Source organism: Thalia democratica, chromosome 5 (assembly GCF_965202585.1).
Source record: "Thalia democratica chromosome 5, ktThaDemo2.hap1.1, whole genome shotgun sequence".
In the NCBI taxonomy this organism is placed as follows: Eukaryota; Metazoa; Chordata; class Thaliacea; order Salpida; family Salpidae; genus Thalia; species Thalia democratica.
Genome location: NC_139169.1, coordinates 79624856 through 79645388, shown reverse-complemented (window position 1 = coordinate 79645388; position 20533 = coordinate 79624856). Strand labels below are relative to the sequence as shown.

Here is a 20533-nt window from a genome sequence, read left to right as displayed (position 1 = left end):
CATATTATACTTTAAAAAAAACTTAAACAGCAATTATATATAAATAAAAAAAAAATTTAAAAATGGTAAGCACTGATTTTTAACCCATTACTGTCACGAGTTTTATAATAATGAAAAAACAAGCACAGTTTTGGCTTGAAAACTCCGTTTAGTTTAAAAGATTAAAACTTTATCAACAGATTTAATGAAAGAAAACTATTTTCTTTTTTACAAACTTACCAAAAGTAAGGCTTACTTACTTAAAGAACGTAAACAATCTTAAAAGTTTTACATTTTCTTAAAAACAATAGTACAATCTTTGTTCAACCTAACCAAAAAAAAGTTGCAATTTATTTTTGTTACAAAAAGACAAAATTAGTACATAAAATAAGATAAAATTTCTCAATAATAAGTGAAAGAAAAAACACTACACTATTTTTTAAAAACTAATTATTGTGTTATGAAATTATTTGAAACTTATTTGTTTTAGTAGGCTTACTTGTTACTTTTTAAAACTTACACAAAACACAAACTAAAGCTTAACTTAAATTGTTGTGAAACTTATATCTTACAAATTTAAATACAAATTTTGTCAGATTATCCAAACCAACTAACTTTAAATTTCTAAAATGACATAAATTTTTTCAGCCAAACTCTGAATAATTTGTTACAGAAAGTTAATTAATTTTTTATACATAAAACTAACATGAAATCCAAATTAAAGCTTCCTGGTTTTCTGAATTAACTTACTTGATATTTATATTTTACCATAGTTAGTTAGGTTGAGAAAAGCATGAACTATGAAGGTAATTATCATTTACACAATTTTCTGTCAAGTAACTTTTTTTTTCTCATTTACATAAAACTTTTTCTAACTTAAAACGGAATGATTCTTTGTCACAGAAGTTCAAAAACTTTTTTATTCTTTGAAACCTAGTTGTGCCTAGTTGTTCAACCTGAGCCTAGGAAGTGCCTAGTTGTTCAACCTGAGCTAAAATTAAACTTACTTTTAATACCAACTAACTAACTTACCATTTTGAATTAGTTTAAGAAAAGTAAAAAGTATCATTTTCTAACAAGCTAACTCAATATTTCTTAAAGTACAAAAAATTCAACAATGTTTTGTTACAGAAGCTCAAATTGTATTTTTGTATTTAAAACTTCTATGAAACCTAAATTAAAATTGCCTGGTTCAAATATCGTTCAAAGTTGACCATGAAAGCTCTTTGTCTCCACCAGATCAAACCAAAGAAGTTGACAGCCCTCCTGATGGGCCTGATTGTGTTCAGTTATACGTACTTTTTATACGAGCAGGACCTGCCAAAAGAACTGAACAGCTACTCCAAAAACTACGACTCTTCAAAAAATTCAAAGTTGAGTCAAGCTGAAGAAGAAATTTTTGACATTTATCAAAAAGGGGGTGAAGATGAAAAAGAGGTTGAAAAAAACAGACTTCATTATTATAAAGACAAAGATAAAGAAGAAAATGAACTTGTCAGTGACACAGGTTATGCCCACAATGTTCGATTAGACCAAAAAAGTGAATCATTAAATCAAAATGACAGAGGAAATTCTACTGGCAAAAGCTACTTGGCAAACTTAACAACCGCTGAAAACTCAACAGATGCGTATTATGACCCGTATAGACTCAACGACACAGATTACAATAACGAAAGTCAGTACATGGCAGAGGAATATAAGTACATTGGCAACATCACGACCAATGGAACAAACAACCAAACAGCAGACCAAACAGACATAGAAGATTACTATGAAGATACAAACTCGACTTCAGATGACTACATGAACTATTACTCCAACTCCACAGATGATTACCCGACCTATTATGAGGACTCCAACTCAACAGAGGATTATGTGATCGATTATTACACAACAGATTTGCCAAGTGCATACAGGAACATCACCCATGTGGTTAGTATTTTCAATGTTAATTAATTTTTTTTAAATTCAAATTAATTTTATTTTTAAAAGTTTTATGCCTAAACCTGGTAGTTTGATACTTTTTTGTATTTGCTACTTTTTAACAGTTCCTGAGAAATTTTGTATATAATAAAATTAACCACTAACAAATGGAGATGGCAGTCTCTAAAATTAAGAATTTTAAGTTGCTTTAAAAACCTATTTTAGCCCAGGTTTTTTTGATAAAAAAGTCTGTTATGAAACATATTAATTTAGAAACTTTAAATTAAAAACTATAAAAATTTTATGCATAAAGTAAAATTTTAGGTGTGGTGTGAGGGCTACAGTTTTCTGACCCCTAACTTGATCGATTCTCTTTTTGTTTTGATAATAAATTTGTTTATTTCAAGATCATTATATTTTACTGCAAATATTATTAAAACTACATTAATGCATTTAGCAAAAAAGTTCAATTATTCAAAAATATATTTACATGCAGCAATTTTGAAATGTCAATATTGACATAAGTTCCAAGGACATCATAATTATAAATATGAACATGAAACAATTGTATCCAAAGATCTTTAAAGCTAAATCGATGCATGTGGCACAAAAACCCATTTATTTAAATTTTTTCAGCAATTTGGAAATGTCAATTTTGACATCAACTCCACGGACATGATAGTTTTCCTGCACATGCAGAAGACCGGAGGCACTACTTTCGGCAGGCACTTGGTCAAGGACCTCATTTTGCAGGAGAAGTGCAGAAAGCTGGTGGAAACTGAGAAAAGATGGGACTGTGGAAGGCCAAATAACAAAGATGAACAGTGGCTTTTCAGCAGGTATACTACTGGTGAGTTAAGAATATATTAGTTGTTTTTATTGTTACATTAGGAGGCCAAACAACAAGGATGAACAGTAGTTCTTTAGCAGATATACTACTGCAGGGTTGCCACACACTCAGACTACTCAGGGAACTCAGGATATTTTGTATTTCTAGAAAATCTCAGGGTTACTCAGGATATTTTGATTTTTTTTTGTTAAAATTTAAAAGCATAGCTCTTGAAAAAGTTTCTTTTTTATTTGTAGCAAAAGTGTTAGATAACTTATCACGTTTATTAAGAGGATTGTAAAACTAATGCCTATCAATTGTTTGTAATATTTATTTATTTATTTATATAAGTATTAGTTTTTACATTTTTACATTTTACATTTTTTGCATTTATTGCTAGTGCATAGTTTGTATGTTTACTCCAGTTTAATTTGATACAATTATTTTAATTATTTTGTTTCAAAAGTACTTTTTTTGAAATATAAGTGTAAGAAAAAAGATTTAAAAGTAAATATTTGTTGACTTTGTACGGCTAACAACTCCTACATATTATAGCAAAAAAACTAGTTAGTAAGATTTAAAAATGGAATCACTAACGAATTTGATTTCTGCTGTGGTTTCAGGTTTAAAATGTTTATATTTGCATTAAAACAACTTAAAAAATGCACAATAAATTTTCAACTCTAAAATTCATTTTATATCACATTTAACCTTATGCCTTATAATAAATGTTGATAAATTACTAGTGAAATAGCTATCATATTTTACAAGCCTTAAATAAAGATAGAAAAATAGTTTAAAAACATAATAGTAAGCTTTAAAGTAAAAAGTAAATAGTTCTTGTCAATAAATCTCAATTTATTGTTTTTATCTTTAAGATGGTTTCTTTTAATATAAAACTTTATTTGTTTTATGGTTGGTGATAATTACTTATACTTTTTCATACTATTTATTTTAGTGCTTGAAATAATTATGAGTTTTTCATTCATGTTTGAGATGACTACTTATAATTTTAATTTGTTTTCAGGCTGGAGATGTGGCCTTCATGCGGACTGGACAAATTTGATGCAATGTGCCCACAGAGCCATTAGAGATTACGACCACGAAAGAAGGTGTGATTTTATTATTAGTTTGAAAACATTTTGTACATAAATTTCAGGTGTAAGTTGTTTAAGCTAGTTAAAAAGAATAAATTTTGTTAGATATATAGTATATTATTACTTATTCTAAGGATGACAAGATTAATCAGAGAAGTTATAATATTTTTGTATAGTTATTATAATTTAATATATTTGTTGATCTGTTTCACATGTAACTTTATGTTAGTAACGTTTTCATAGGAACATTTATGTGAGTTAAATTTTCACAGGTACTTTTACTTCACAATCTTGAGGGAGCCAGTGGCCAGATACTTGAGTGAATTCGCTCACGTGAGACGGGGGGCAACTTGGGACACTGCGTTCAGTTACTGCAACAACAAGAAAAGACCCATGCCAAAGTGTTATGACGGTTTGTTTTATTTTTTTATTTGTTATATAGTTCTAAAATTATATTTTATTTTGCAAGAATAAGGAACGACCTATGCCTAAATGTTATAAGGGTATTTTAAGTCGTATTTTATTATGTCATGTAAAAATTACTTTTTATATTTCACGAATAAGAGAAAAACAATACATAATGTTATGACGGTTTGTTTTATTTTATTTTATTGCGTTAAGATTATTTTTTTATTTTGCAAGAGTAGGAAAAGACCAATGCCTAAATGTAATCAGGGTATGTTGTGATTTGTTTATGAAATTATCTTTATATTGTAACAATAAAAATTGACCAATTCTCATGTTATCAATGTGATTATATCATTGTGTTAATTTCATTAATTTTTAAGTGTTTCCAATGTTCTAAAAGTAAAAAAGATACATACCTAAGTGCTATCAGGGTATATTGTAATCATATTATGTGTTGTGATTAAACTTGAAAGAATTTTTTAAAAACAAAACACAATATAAGAATGGCGATGTATTGTAAGTCTACCTAAATGCATGGTTTTCTTAAATAAAACTTAATCGAAACATTGATTTAACAATGCTTAGTAATCAAAAGTTAAGTTATTTGTTTTTTTTTTATCTACAAAATAAACGTAATAAAATCAATTAAATGTAATATAGTATTGATTGACTAGCAAATATTTGTAAAATCCTTGCAAGTCTTCAATTTGTGCTTAAAATTCAAAAAATGTAACTCATAAAGTAATAAATTTGTATACATAAAGTTGCTTGTTTTTAAAAATTTACTGGTAAAATGCTTAAGGACATTGTTTAGTTGTTTTTTCCAATACTTTTTTTATTATTTCAATTTGTTTTTTAACAATCTTTGCTACTTAATATAAGAAGTAATTATACTTGAGCATACAATTTTATTTCTGTTGACTATTTTCTATATGCATAATAAATATATAAAAAAATTTAATATATAAGTTAAGCTAAGGTAGTCAGCTTTTTTAATGGTGAAAGAAAAGAAGTTTTACATAAATTTAGTAAAATAATCAAAAAAGTAATTTTGTTTACTTTTCTATACTTTTACAATTTAACTTTTTCAATAGATAAATAGATTAATTTATCCATTTTTGTTCATAGTATTTGATTTATTTTGTTAAATATCATTCATTTAAATATAAAAACTGTTTAAAGAAATAATTTATGCCAAATTAGTTTGGTGAAAACATTAGTGATGTGTAAAATAAAAAATATATTTTTTTTTACAGTATTTTTTTTCATAGACTATATAATTAAAGCTCATTGGTATAATATTTCAAAAAACATAATTTAAATATTATCTGTTATGTATATTTTGTTTCATATTTTGAGGCACATTCATATAATATATAAAAACTAATTAATCTGTGAACAAGTAAGTAAACATACTTTTACTAAATATCAATATCAAGTAATGTTGTATATACGCCAAGTATAATATTTATACATTATATTTTATAAAATTGTTGAAATCAATATGAAACAAAATGTTTTAAAACTAAATGTAAAAGTTTCTAGCACTTTAATTAGTTCAATAACATTTAAACATTAATTAAATTACTTGCCTGTCACTTAAGTCTGTTAATTTAATTTAAGGTAGTTTTATTTTTCTGATCAAGTCTGTTAGATATTTCTTTACTTTTATAAAATATATCTAAACTAGCAATATGTTTAATTTAATTTTAAAAATCTATTCATTTTATTTACTGCACCTAACGTTATTGTATTGATTTTTTAACGCCTTATAAACATAAGTACAACAATTGAAATCTTAAGTAAATACTTATAGACATGTTTATACAAGTATCTATAAAATATCTTAAATACATGTTTTATTAAATACTTATTAAAACAAAAAAATAACAAAATTATATAGACATATATAAACAGATTTAAATAATAAATTATAAACAAAGTTTGATACATGTTTCAAGATTAAATTCAAAATATTGTTTTTAAAAATTCGTATATTACTTCATTTACTTATTTATCGTAATGTTTTAAATAAGGTTTTATTTATAGTATTTTACTACTTGTAATATCTGTAAATGTTGTAAAAACAATTATTAAACTATAATTAAAAGTAGATTGAGAACATTATAATATAAATAAATATTTTTACTTGTGTATTGTTACTAGAGTAAATTCTAGAAATATATTTCTGTCAACGTCTGACAAAATTTTAATAAGTTTTTAAAATAATTTTTCATGAATTAATTTTATTAAAACTTACGATAGTTAATTACAAAATGTTATCAAGTCATAACTACAACTAATTTTTTTAGGAACAAGTTTTTACAAACTTACTTCATAATTAAATATAGTATTACAACTAACTTGTTAATGAGTTTAAAAGTTTTGTGTTTACTAAATCTTCCAATGTGTCTTGTTAGCAACGACTTGGCAACAATTTGCATGGCAACAGTTTCCTAGCAACGAAATAGCATGCCAACAGGTTTTTGTTTCATTGATATAAGAAAAAAAAAACAGTGAAACAACGAAATAGTAATTATGTCGATTTTTGATTATGTAATTTTTCTTTTTTTTTAGTAATTGGTCTATAGACGGTTTTAATGAAATGATTGTTTTAAAATTTATTAATGCAACAAACAACCACTGCATAAACCCCAACTATTTGCCCTTAAACAGTTTACCTAGCAACAGGTTACCTAGCAACAGAATACCTAGCACAAATGTTCCCTTTGCTGTTGATATGAATTCTAAATTGAATATGTGTTTAAAATAGGATTCAGTTCTAGTTGAAGATTCTGAAAAATATAGTTGATTACAATTAAAAAATTAAATAAATTGTTAGTATACAAAAGTTAACAAAATGACGAATATTTTACTTAACCTTTTTATAACTTTTTAAAAAGATTACAGATTTATAACATTTAACATCTAATTAATATTAAAACAAAAGGACGAACAAAAACTAAACTTTTTAAATTCTTTTTGTTACCAATGTCAGATTTATTATATAGTGTTGTTGATAAAGTTGCGAATAATTTCACCCAACAGCCAAATATATATAAAATGTTTAAATTAAAGTATTGGGCTGTAAGTACTGAATTAAACCAAGTTTAAGTTGCCTAGCAACAAATTCACCCCCAACACTACCTAATTTAAACTGCTTAGCAACAAAATTTTTACCCTAACAACCAACTTAGGTTACAACTCTTGAAAAAGTATATTTATTTATGTTATTTGACTTATAATAAACAGCAAAAAATTTAATTTTTTCGATTAATACTAAAAAAGTCATTTGTAACGATTTTAATCAAATTGATAATTACTTCCTAAAAATTAGTTTAAAATCTCCCTAGCAACGAATTTTCACCCCAACAACCAACTTTTAGGTTACAACTGGCTGAACGTGTCACTGGACGAATTCGCGGGTTGCCATGACAACTGGGCCAACAACCGACAGACCCGGATGCTCGCCGACCTCAGGCTGGTCAACTGTGACGGAACTAATATGACGTCACAACAGTTCGATGACGTCTTGCTGGAGTCAGCCAAGCGGAATCTGCTGGTTTGTTTATTTAATTTAATTTATAAAAATAATTAGAATCTTAAAATAAGTTGATCAACAAAAATAATTTGTTTTATTTTTCTAAGTTAATTTAATTTTTTTATTATAAAGAAGATGTAATTATCAATACCCACTAGTTTACCACAAAAAAAGTTTGTAAAGTTGTGCTGGTATGTTGATTATTTTATTTTAGGTAAAATGATTTAGCTGATAAAATCTTATTTGAGTAATTTTTAAGATGTAACGTTAAAAGGCTTTAAATCCTGGAGATCCTGATAAGCTAAGCTTATCGGAATATATACCACAGATGTTTTTGTGTCAAAACTTTATTCCGACTAACGGGCGTTTCACTGCTCTCAAATAAATTTAAGAACAAATCTATGGAGTCTATAAAATATTAACACACATTATAAAAAAAGCATGTATAATTATGTATATTTTATTTATTTTTTGTAGACAATTTTAAAATTTAATGTTTTCATTCCACATAAACACTATACATAATTATACATGCTTTTTTCTGCTTTTTTTCTAATGTGTGTTAGTATTTTATAGACTCCGTAGATCTGTTCTTAAATTTATTTGAGAGCAGTGAAACGCCGTTAGTCGGGATAAAGTTTTGACACAAAAACATCTGTGGTTGAGTTATTTTTAAGTAGAAACATATAAACTTAAGCATAATTTATTAATTTAAAATAAATTTATATTAGCAAAAATATATTTCTTTAATTAATAAATTTAGTCATCATTTATATAAGTAGTTTATCGCAAACAGAAATATGCAAACTTTAATTAGTTTTATGTAAGTTCTTTTACAAAAAATTGCTTGAAAATATTGTTTTGTACTAACAATTATTTTATACAATTTTTTTTTGTAGTCAAACTTCAAAAATAAACACTTTACGTTGCTTTAATTTTAGCAGACATATCTATAGAAAAAGTTTTAATTGAAATTTCTGTAAACTTTTAGCTTTAGTTAATAAAAAAATCTTTTAGTCATCTTATGAAATTATAAGTTTGTTATACTGTTTATTGTTGCACTAGAACTATTTCAACATCAAAGCACCGCTGTCATGGTTTCCCAATGGGGGCCCTTAAATAAATTTAGGGGCCATAAACAGCAAACGGGGGGCTACAATTTGAAACTTACACTAGATGTTCCGGAGTTGATGATAAAAAGCAAAAAAAAAATTAAGGGTTATTTATTGAGAAATTTTGTTAGAAATCCATAGCTTTTTTTATTTCTGTAAAGGAAGCCTTATGAAAAAAAGTTAGGGAAACCCTGTTGTAGATTTATAAAATATTAAATATTAGTGGTTTTTCATAATTAATAGTTTAAGTCTGTAAACGTTTAAATAAAATGTAAAACCAGAATATATCGAGAAGCAAACTTTAAGCTATTTATAAATTAAACTTGTTTGCTCTTTGACCAAATATTTGCTTAAAACTTACAACAATGGTATGTTCAACATACTTCTAATATGCTTGTAAAATATTAAATTTCTGTTGAATTTTTTTGTTTGTTTTTGAAGTGTTAATTTTCAACTAGTTTCAATGAATTGTATTACACATAAATATTTTGTTTATGATCTTAATGTTGGACCAAAAATATCTTAAGTACCACTGTTGGATCTTTTAGAATTTTTAAAATAATAGTTAGTGAGTAAATAAATAAAAAGTCTTTTGTGGAAATTAAGTGGACTTTAATATTTAACCAGAAGCTATTTATTTTTTAAGTTTGTTTGCTATTAAAAAAAAATATTCGAATAAAGTTTTTTGTACTTTGTTTCCTAAAAAATATTTAATTAAAAAGTTTTTTTTTTGTGTTTAACAAAGTTTTCAAATAAAAACATGAATATTTTGTATAAACGTGTTTTTTTTACAATTTATCTAATATTTAAAGATAAAGGTTATATAGTATGTTTTTATAAAGCTGAATCAAAATAAAATGTTTTTAAACAATCTTATTAAAATTTTTAAAATCACACCAATGAAAATGATAGTTTAAATATTTTATCAATTAAATTTTTGTGGTAAATCCTGAAACTTAAGAAACAATTAAACTACACTACACACAGAAAAATATTTGAGATCTTTTGCAAAAGTGTTGTTGTTAAACTACAACAAATTAATTTAATTAAGTGATCGAAGGAATTTTTGCTAGTAATAAAACGTGGTTGTTAAAAATTATGTTAAAAATTTAAGTTAATATGTTGTTTAAATAAATGTGTTCATTTCTAGACTCGGTCAAGCTTTTTATTTTTTGTTTTTTTTATAATATTCCAGGTATTAGATATAGGTTAAATCTATTTTATTCATAATAAACATTTTAAAATTTCAAACTTCAATTAAATTTGAACCTTATACAGTATTTTTTTTGAAAACCTTAGGTTATTGATTTATTACAAAATGAAAACTTTTGTAATTTTAGTTATATATATTTACTTACGTATGTTTAGTGATGCACAGAATTTATTATAGAATATTTCGTTTTATGATTTTCCCACACTAGTATATTTTGTTTGTAAAGTTTTATTAAAAATGAATTTTGAACATAAGCATTTATTTACAATATTCATTTTCGTTTTTTGAATTTAAAGGTATATTATTCGACATAAAAAACAAAGTAAAGTTATTTAAAGTTTTTTAAATTTAAGTAGTTTCAGTTTCAAGAAAATAGTCATATTTTTGTTTCAAAACATATAAGTTATCATTAAACTAAAAGTATATACATGAATTAAATTTTAAACAATTATGTTTAATATTAAATTAATTTATTAGAGATACTGACTAAAACTTATTGAATTTTTTACTTAAGCTTTAATTTACTTGTTTGAAAGTTTTTTATTAGATTCAAACTATAAAGTTTTTATCTTAAGTTAAAATTTGATAAATTAAACAAACGGTTAAAAAAAGTACAACCAGAAGCTATTTATAAAAAGTTGTTTGTATTTGTTAGCAAATATTTGTGTGAAAATCTCTAACAATAGCTTGTTCAAAGCACTTATGTTCTACTTTGTAAAAAAAATCTTGAACTTTGTTTGTTTTATTTGTAAACACTGTTTTCACTTTTTGTAATAAGTCTCTAATTATTTTTAATTTATGTAAACAGTTTATTAAATTAAAGCTTATAAAAGTTTGGAATAAAAGAATTAATTCGATTAAGAAAACATACGTTTTGAATTTTAAACAAAAATATGAATTTATCTACAGAGTTTATGTTGTAATTGATCATTTTTAATTGCCTCCTAAACCACATGTATATTTTTAACTTATAAAAAAATGATTAAATATATGTTATATAAAATGTTAGACATATTATGTGGATTAAACCTACTCATAAAATTAAAAAATAATGAAAAGTTGACTAAAAAAAACAATAAAATATTTTAACTTTTTAAAGGTCTCCTTGTTAATTTAGAAAATAATACTAAAAATGCTAAATATTAAGTCTACTTTAACATTTTAATAATTTTAAAATACTTATGTATTAATCAAACTTCTTAAATTTTGTATAACACTTTAAAACAATATTTAAGTAATGATATAAAAGTTAGTCCCGTATTTAGTATTTGTTTAAAATGTTGTAAATTTCAAGTTTTCAATGCAAAAATTTTCTCCATATTTAAATAGTAAATTGTTTATTTACGTTGTATGTAATACTTTTAAGGAATTTTCTCAAATAATTCTTTTTTACTATAACATTCATACGCAAAAAAAATTGTTTTATTACTAATGAACTATATTTTGATTCACTTAACTTTCTTTGACAATCAATTTATTTAAATTTAACTCAGATTTTTTTTTGTATGCCAGTAAAACTTTAAAATACCATACTTTTGTTTGTTTAAATGTAATTTGATTATGAAACATTTAGTTGTAATTAAAATAATAAAAATCCATAATTTATTTAATCAAGACCAAAGCATATTTATTGTTTTTGATTTATCCTTAATTTTTTCATTTACATTAATTTTATTTTAAACAACTCCAATACCACCATTTGTATATAACTAGAATAATTTAAATTTAATCGTTTCTAAAGTTTTCTCACCAAAATGCAATTTAACAATTTGCAGCAATTTTTATTATTTTATTGCAATGTAGTTTTATCGCACATACTAAAAGCAATTTAGTCGTTACTTTAGTTTTCCCACCAATTTAGGCAATACATACAAATTGTACATGCAATTTAGTGTGAAAATTTATAAGTAGTTTAAAAACTAAAGTTCATTAAAATATAAAAGAAATAAACTTTAAACTAATTTGTGAGATTTTAAGAATATTGAATGTTATGTTATTATTAACTTAGTTAATAGTTTTTTAATTTATTATCTACATTAAAATTTTTTAACCAAGTCAAATTATATTTAGAATTGTTTAAATTATTATTTATAAGTGCAAATTTTTGTTTAAGTACGAATAAATTTCTTGATATTTAACTTCAATTTTTTAATTTTGTAAGTGTTGTTCAAACAAATGAAAATGAGAAATAATCTTAAATAGATTTGTGGTAATTAATATGCTCATTTGATTTATTTTAAAAGGAAACAATTAACGTTGATACCAATGTAAACAGGAAAAAAACAAGTTTTTTATTGATTATTTAAAACAATTTTTTTAGGTAAGTGCTTAATTCTTATAAACATAATTTACATTTATATTTACTTTTCAAGTTTTATAGTCATACCCCTCAAAAAAAAAAGCAGCTATTGTATAACATTAGAAACTTTTTTTAACAATTTTTTTTTATTTAAAAATGTTTATAGCATATACAAGTGACTAATAATGTAGCAGTTACTTTATAATAATGATTTCAAATAAGTTTAATGAACAAAATTCGAATTTAAATTATAAAAAGTAGTCTATGTTAATGTTATAATAATGTTTACATCTAATTTATGACAAAAAAAATACTCTGAATTAGTTTTTTCGGATCTATAATACTTATGTATTTAAGTTTTGTTTATAGAGATGTTTTTAGCCTTCTATATTAGAGTATTAGTTATATATTCTATTAATAAATCCTAAATCTACACATAAAACTTGAGGATTAATGATTATGAAATGTTCAGATAATACCAAAAATAAGTGTTAACTATCCAAGAGAACATTTTTCTATAGAAAATTTCTTAATTTTAACAAATTCTAATTTTTCCAATTAAAAAAAGAACTTCATTACTACAGACTTAATACTATTTTGTTTGAGAAACAAAAAGTTAACAAATAAAAAAAAATCACAGAAAATATCAATCTTTAGTCTAATAAATTGTCTGTTTTCATATTGTTTTACAGAAAAATGAAAGAGCTTCATTTCTACATACTTAATTGTATTTTATTTAGAAAAATATAAAACTAAATAAATCCACAGAAAATATCTTTCTTCGGTCTGACTGAGGAGCAAGAGAAATCCAGGATAATGTTCGAGAAAGTGTTCGATCTGAAATTCAGGAAGAAGTTCCAACTCGACCTAATGACCAGGGCTTCCATGCTGAAACCCAGTGAGGAACAGCTCGAAAAAATTAAAGAAAACAACAAACTGGTTTGTTTTTAATAATTTAATTGATTAGTTTATTTTTTGAAAATTTGGATATTATATGAAAAATAATTCATTAAACGTTTTCATTTATAAACTAAAAATTTTCAAAAAATAATTCTGATTAAATATTTAGTTTGAATTAATGAAATTTGAAATATTTCTACAAGCTTTTTTCATTTTTGTAAACATCGAATTAATCATATTTAAAAAACAACTATTTAAATAACTTCCTTGTGATATAATACTTAAATTATTAATGTTTTTTTTGTGACTTTATATGGTTGTTTAAATTAATTTCAAACAATTATCAAAAATATAAAGTCACTACTTTTGGTAATTAATTATTTATTAAGTAAAAAATATCAAACCTAAATTTATAACTTGGAATTTTCACTGGAAATGGTGCCACATCTTAAAAATTAAAATTTAAACTAATTTTGTTGAGACGTAAAAATAATAAAGTTTGATTGTGACGTATAAATAAGTTCTCGTGAACTCATGACAGCAAGTGTTTGTGACGTCATGTTAAGAAATATTTTTGAGAGGAATTTTAGTTTCGTGTGCTTCATTTGTTTTTAAATGTTTTGATAATTATCTTAACATATTTTCAGAGAAGTTTGAATGTTAAGATAATTAATCTTAACAGATTCTTATATTAAACCAGCAACATATAAACTTTAAATGTTAAGCGCAAGGTACTCTGTTTACAAATAAAAAAATAAAAAATTCTTAAAATGTTAATTTAAATATATAAGTTAAATATATGAGTAAAGTTAAATCATTTAAGCAGGTTAATTTCGTTAACTTTATAATAATAATTAAATTTAAATATTCATCTTTTGTTTACACAAACGACGAACGGGTTTTCGTAAACTCACAAAAACAAAAACTGTGTCGTCATAACAGGAAATATTTAAAAGAGAAATTTCATGTGCTTAAATTTATCAACCGTAAAATTTTGCTTACAGACTTAATTTGTTTGGCCTTGCGTCGCTAAGACAATAATTTATTATGAACAATACCAAAAAAGACTAACAAAATTGTTATTGCATAAAATAAATGATAAATAGAGTTTTGATCAAATTTAAAAATATAAAAACCTAAACTTTTAATACGGGATTTTAAGTAATCAGCTGTTATATTTTATTTCTAAAATAAACATCTCATAAAAGTTTGTCACGTTTAGTTTTAATGACTATTGTTTGTTAGTTGATTGCTTATTTATTTGCTTACAGTTATTTACTTTTAAAGAGAAGCTTCAAGTGATTAGGTGAACTTTTTTCTTAAATAATTAATTTAACCTTGAATTACTAACACAACAACTTAAAACCATAAATAGTATTTTAACTGGTAAACATTTTTAAGCTGTGTTTCGACTTTATATTTAGAATATTTATAGCTGTACCGTCACATTAAGTGTTTTTATCAATTTTTTACGGGAAGATTAAATTGATTAGCCCTGAATAGCGTGTTTCTAAAATAAAATTTTCATAAAAAATGATAAAAATAAAATTTAATGACTTGCATTTATAATTGAGATTGTTTTTCTGTAGAATTTTTTTTCAAAGAAATAATATAACGGCTGACTGAAACTTTATACTGTTAGTCGTAATTATTTTGGCATTGAGTTATTAAAACAAGTTGTCTTAAAAATACAACTAATAAAAATAGACTTAATCACTTAAATTCGTAGTTGTATAAGTTTTTTTAGGAGTATGTGAGCATTTTTTTTACCTTGAAAAACTGTTTCAAAACAATGTAGTTTTCACACTAAGCTAATTAAATCTTTTAAATTTTTCACATTTTTCTGTAATCTGTTTTTTGAGTTTTATGAAGATTACAAACCATAAAAACGAAAATTGAAATAAAAACAAGTTGTGCTTCTAATCTAAAATCTTTAAAATCGATAAAAAACATGATTAAAATATATTGTTTTTTTATGAATACTTATATTTTACGTTGTTAAATTCTTACATGAATATTTTTTAGTAACTGTAAAATAGCTGTGTTTTACAATTTTTTTAAACAAAATTTGTATGGAAGTTTATATTTTTACAGAACTTATCTAAAGATTAACATATTTTTTTAAACAATATTTTTAGATAATGTATTACCAGGACGTAAGCTATTTCGTTATTCAAACAGCTTAAGAACACAATAAAATAACTCATGTGTTATTAATTTATTTTGTGTTTAAAAAAAATTTAAGAAACTTTCTACAAATATAAAATATTAACACATTTTTCAAATACTGTATATTGTATTTCCCTAATAGTTATGACAATTTTACAGAATTTTGACAAAGTTAAGAATTTTTATAAATTTTACAAACTTTATGATTGTTATTGCTTGTTCATTTTACAAATTATATGATAAGGGAGAAAAAAAGATTATTATTTATAAAAATTACTTATAAATTACCAGTTTAAGTTTTCTTAAAGAATAAATTATTTTCAGATTTAAATTACTTTACTCTTTAGAACTTGGTTTTTTATGAAATCTTAATTAAGTATTATTGAAAATTTTTAAAGTAAGTTTTGTTGATATAATTTATTTGAACTATAAATAAGTTTACTTCATTAAGTCTGTATTTAAGTTATTTTTCATTTATTTATTTTAGCTGAAATTTTTCTTAGCTAAACAATTTGAAATTTCGAGCATATAAGAGAAGTCAAATGCTAAAAAACAGCGCAAAGTAAATTTATAAAATGTATTTAGCAACTAAATAAAAATTAGCAGAGTAAGTAATAATTTTTTTTAAAGTTTATGTATTAAAGTTTTTATTTAAACACACATTTTTTAAATTTAAATTTTTTTAGTGGTGTTATACAAACATAAACTGGTAGAAAGACTATTTTTAAGTTTCACAAGTCGTTAGTTATTTAGTAAGAGAGTTAATTGTTTAATAATTAACTCACTTAGTGTTTTTAAACTCAAATTTTCCATAAAGTTGTTTTAATTAGTTTGACAAATATAATCGAGTAAAAAATAAATAAAAATGTTAACAATCTCAACAACATATTAAAATATACACTGACAAAAATAAAAAAATTTCGAGATTGAAAATCGCAAATTGCAAATTGAACAGACAGCAGAACCAAATAAATCTTAATTTAAATTAATCAAATTAAAACTGCTGTTTGTGTCAAAACTAAATTTTGCCAATAAAATTGATCGAATTATTTACAAACAAAAATAAAATTTCAAGTTTTGCCAATAGAATTAATCGAATTAATTACAAATAAAAATGAAGTTCCGAGTCGTGACAATTAGCATCCTTGTTTTAAGCAATTTTGTTGCAAATTTTCGGCAACCCATTGCAGATCATTTCGTTTTTGCAACTTTTGCAAGAAAATTAATCATAAAACTGCTAAGTTTAGCACCATTTTATTTTCTGTTCAGTTTTCTAAAATTAACGATTTGTTCAGTAAAACAGTTTATAAAATCTTGTAAACATAATAATATAGTTGAACTTAAGTTTTAGAAACTTGGTTATTTTTAAGTGAATAATTTAATTGAAATTAATCATTAAACTGCTAAGTTTAACAACATTTTGTTTATACCAGTTTTCTAAAATTAACAATTTGTTTAGTAAAACGGTTTACAAAATCTTATAAACATAATAACATAGTTGAACTTAATTTTTAGAAACTTGGTTATTTTTAATGCTGTAATTTTCCAAGGTTTTTTCTATCAAAGATGTTTGAGATGAATTTATAAAAATTTTACTAATACAAATTTATGCTGTAAGTAAAAGATTAATTAAATTATTTATTTTATTGCAATGCACATATGTTTAATTTCCTTAAATAATGATGTTTAATAAAAGCACACTTATGTAGATGATTTGTTTAGTAAACCATTAAACTAGCAAGATTATAGACTAGTTAAAAAACACTTTGTTTCCCTAAGTTATAATAAAAAAGTTATAAAACAGTTTTTCACCAATCAATATAAATATATGTTTCTATGTTGAAATGTGAAATTAGTATTAATTTACAGAGCACATCTGTCAAAATATACTAATTGAATAAATATTTACGGTTTTTGAATTTCATTAAAATTGAAATAATCAAGAGAATTTTTTTTATAGTTTTTACAAAAAAAATCACTATAATCAATCAATATCTAATGATTATACTCGAATGTAGGATTAATTTTGAAAAAAAAGTACAGACAGTTAGTTATTCTGTTGTTATCTTTATAGAAATATTGAATTTGTCTGTTATAATGAGTTTTTAATTATCTCGTTATTCTGTTATAGATCAAACAAAATTTAAGTTTTCAATTTCATTTAATGTACCAATAAAGTAAATGTATTTTTTTGAAGCAATAAGGTGTTATATTCAAAATAAAAATTTTGTAACTTTAGACGTTTATAGTTTTGTTGATATTTATAAAGTCTGGGTTCTAGTCTTAGATTAGTGTATTTTCTGTATTTTTTGTGAAATTTTGTTTGTAGATAATCTGTACTAACTTAAAACACGGTTGCCAAAAAACCTGGAATCTTGGAAAACCTAGAATTTTGAACAAAAATCACTAAAATACCTGGAAAATCCTGGAATTTAAAAAAAATCCTGCATGATACGATTCAATAATTTATCATATTTAAATTTCAATAAGGTACGAATAATTTATCATTTACAAAATATTTTTTTAATCATTAGTTTTTTTGTTAAAAAACACATTTAAAGTAGCAATACAAGTTTTTTCAATGTTTTTATACTGTTTAACAAAGTTTTTTTTACCTTATATTTCATTTTATACCAACAATTTCTTCTTTAAAAAACCTGTAGGAAACTTATAAAACCTTGAAGAAATTTTCAAAAAACCCGTTACCCTGTTAAAATATATTTTACATAGATAATGTAAAGCACATCTAATTAGTTTGCAAAATCTATTTTTTCTTTTTTAGAGTTTAAATTTATAAAATAAACTTTTTAAAAATCATTAGTTTTTTGATGCAAATTTAATACTTTTACTAAATCATATTTTTTTTCATTCCTTTGCATTAAACCAGAAATTTTTTTTTAACTGCAACTAATTTTTACTTAAATACCTAGCTGGCTAATTAACTAAATTTATATTAAAATTTATCATTTTCAATAACTTTTTTATAAATAAATAGAAACATTACTTTTGTTAAAGTTTTCAATAATTCGCATAACCGCCCTGCTGCTATTGAAAGTTGCATCAAACTCGCATATGGCATTATTACGTCACACAGAGAGATGCAATAAAGCCCACTCGTTGTTTATATTGCTAGCGATTTAAACATTCGCGCAAGACTGCAATTATTGAAATCAAGTTGTGTTTGATCGGGTTTTGAATTACGCGTTAATTGAATCGTTAGTTTTTACGACTTTTCGAAATGTTTTTTTCTTTTAAAGTATTTGGGTTTTATAAAAAAAATTGTTTTAATGAAAATAACACCTTTATCTGGCTATCTATTGTTTTTGCGGTTGATAAGATTAAGCTGAAGTAGAATATAATTTATTTTAAAAGTAATAAACAAAAAAAGTGAGTTCTTCGTACACTTTTATTTTTATAACTGTTTTAAAATAATAATTTTGTGCATTTTGTTAAACGCTTAAGTCTTGTTGTAAGCATTTTATAAAAGTTTATTGTTTATTGGTTTTTTACAAAGCGTTTTTTGTTTAGTTATTTTTAATCAAAGTTTTATTGTGTATTTCAATTTTTTAGACAAAGGACTGTTTGTTTCATTTAATAAACAATGAATTTTATTATAAAGACAAATCAAATTTTTATATTAAAATGATTTCCTCATATACTTCCTTGAAAAAACTTTTTATAGAAGTTTTAAAGTATAAACCTGTTGTTTTTAATCTGAAGTCTAAAAAATATATTTAAAGGTCTCTTTCATGAAATTAATCTTACGCTACTAATTGAAACAAAAAGTTTTTATATTTGCAAGTCTAACTTTCTTAAATTGATTTGCAAAATTACTAAAACATTGTTGCTAAATATTTTGTAAAAAAAACTTTAAGTTGATGTAGGATTATTTATTTTTATTAATAATGTTACAATAAAAAAGCATACCATGCTACAATTAATTTGTAAGATAGTTGTTTATTTTCTTAAATACATTATATTTTTAGGACATTGAGCTATGCATTTTTTCAAATAAAACATTTACTATGTTATTTTTTTCGCTACTTAGTTCAGGATTTTTGAATGTTTTTTGTAAAGGTTTTGAATAATTTTCATAGAATGAATTGACATAGTAAATATACTTTACTGATAAGTTTTCATATTATCCAAACAGTTTATAAGAATACTTAGACAATAGAGTTGTAAAATTAATTGTTAACAATGTTCAGTTTTTAACATAATGTTTAATAAAATTATTCTTCAACTAATTTACGATTTTATTTTTATTTTTAATGTTTATTTTTTCAGGACATTGAATTGTACAAGTTTGCAAAGGAGTTATTCTACGAAAGATGGAACAAAATAGTAATTGAAAGGCCGGCTGGAGAATTTTGATACTAAATAATTACAAATTAACTAGCACTGTGACATTTTATTTATTGAATTATAAAATTTTCTATGAAAATAAAGGACAAATTTTTTTGTTCAACATATATATTTTTATGATACATTTGAAATGTTCTAAATCTAAATTGTTTTCTAAGAAAATATACTTGAAATAATCTTTTATTACAGAAACAAATAATATTTTTTTTAAAGAGTACTGCAAATTACTGGTTACCTCTTTTATTATTTTTCACCTTACAAAAAAATTTCTTCTTCATTACTCGAGACATATAATTAGAAAAACCAAATGTATTTTACAAAGTAGTTAATTAAAAAACAGTTTGAAATAAAATGTATGGTTATAAAAATTATAAATCTTTTAAAAAATGGTTTCTACTTCTTTAACCTTAAAATAATTGTTTATAAAATTCAAAAACTGTCTTAAATCCTCATTTTGATTTTTTAATATCAATATAAATAATCATGGTTACATCATTTTGACAACATATTTATACAGCTGTCTTAAGTTGATATCTCATCAATTTTATACATATAATTTTCCTATCATTCAGTTTTTTTTGAAGTTTATAAAAGTTTATCAAACTATTAGTAAAGTTCCTTTTATTATGTTTGAGTTTAAACAGTGAAAAAATGCGTTTTAGCATAGTAAATCATATAAATTTGTATTTAATTGGAAC

The 20533-nt window shown here is 23.5% G+C and overlaps 1 protein-coding gene across 1 annotated transcript; it reads left to right on the top strand.

Annotated features, from left to right (window-relative positions):
• The first annotated feature begins 1114 nt into the window (after positions 1–1114).
• Positions 1115–20115, top strand: LOC145835809 (heparan-sulfate 6-O-sulfotransferase 2-like). The gene is made up of 7 exons (XM_082943531.1): positions 1115–1911; positions 2539–2752; positions 3759–3843; positions 4101–4240; positions 7623–7798; positions 13170–13340; positions 19758–20115. The coding sequence occupies exons 1-7, from the start codon at positions 1195–1197 to the stop codon at positions 19842–19844; spliced, it is 1590 nt and encodes a 529-aa protein (XP_082799657.1). The 5' UTR covers positions 1115–1194; the 3' UTR covers positions 19845–20115.
• Positions 20116–20533: the final 418 nt, after the last annotated feature.

Coding starts and splice junctions, on each gene's coding strand:
- LOC145835809 (XM_082943531.1), top strand. CDS start 1,195: ATGAAAGCTCTTTGTCTCCACCAGATCAAACCAAAGAAGTTGACAGCC. Junction 3,844..4,100: donor GATTACGACCACGAAAGAAG/GTGTGATTTTAT, acceptor AAATTTTCACAG/GTACTTTTACTTCACAATCT. Junction 4,241..7,622: donor CATGCCAAAGTGTTATGACG/GTTTGTTTTATT, acceptor ACCAACTTTTAG/GTTACAACTGGCTGAACGTG.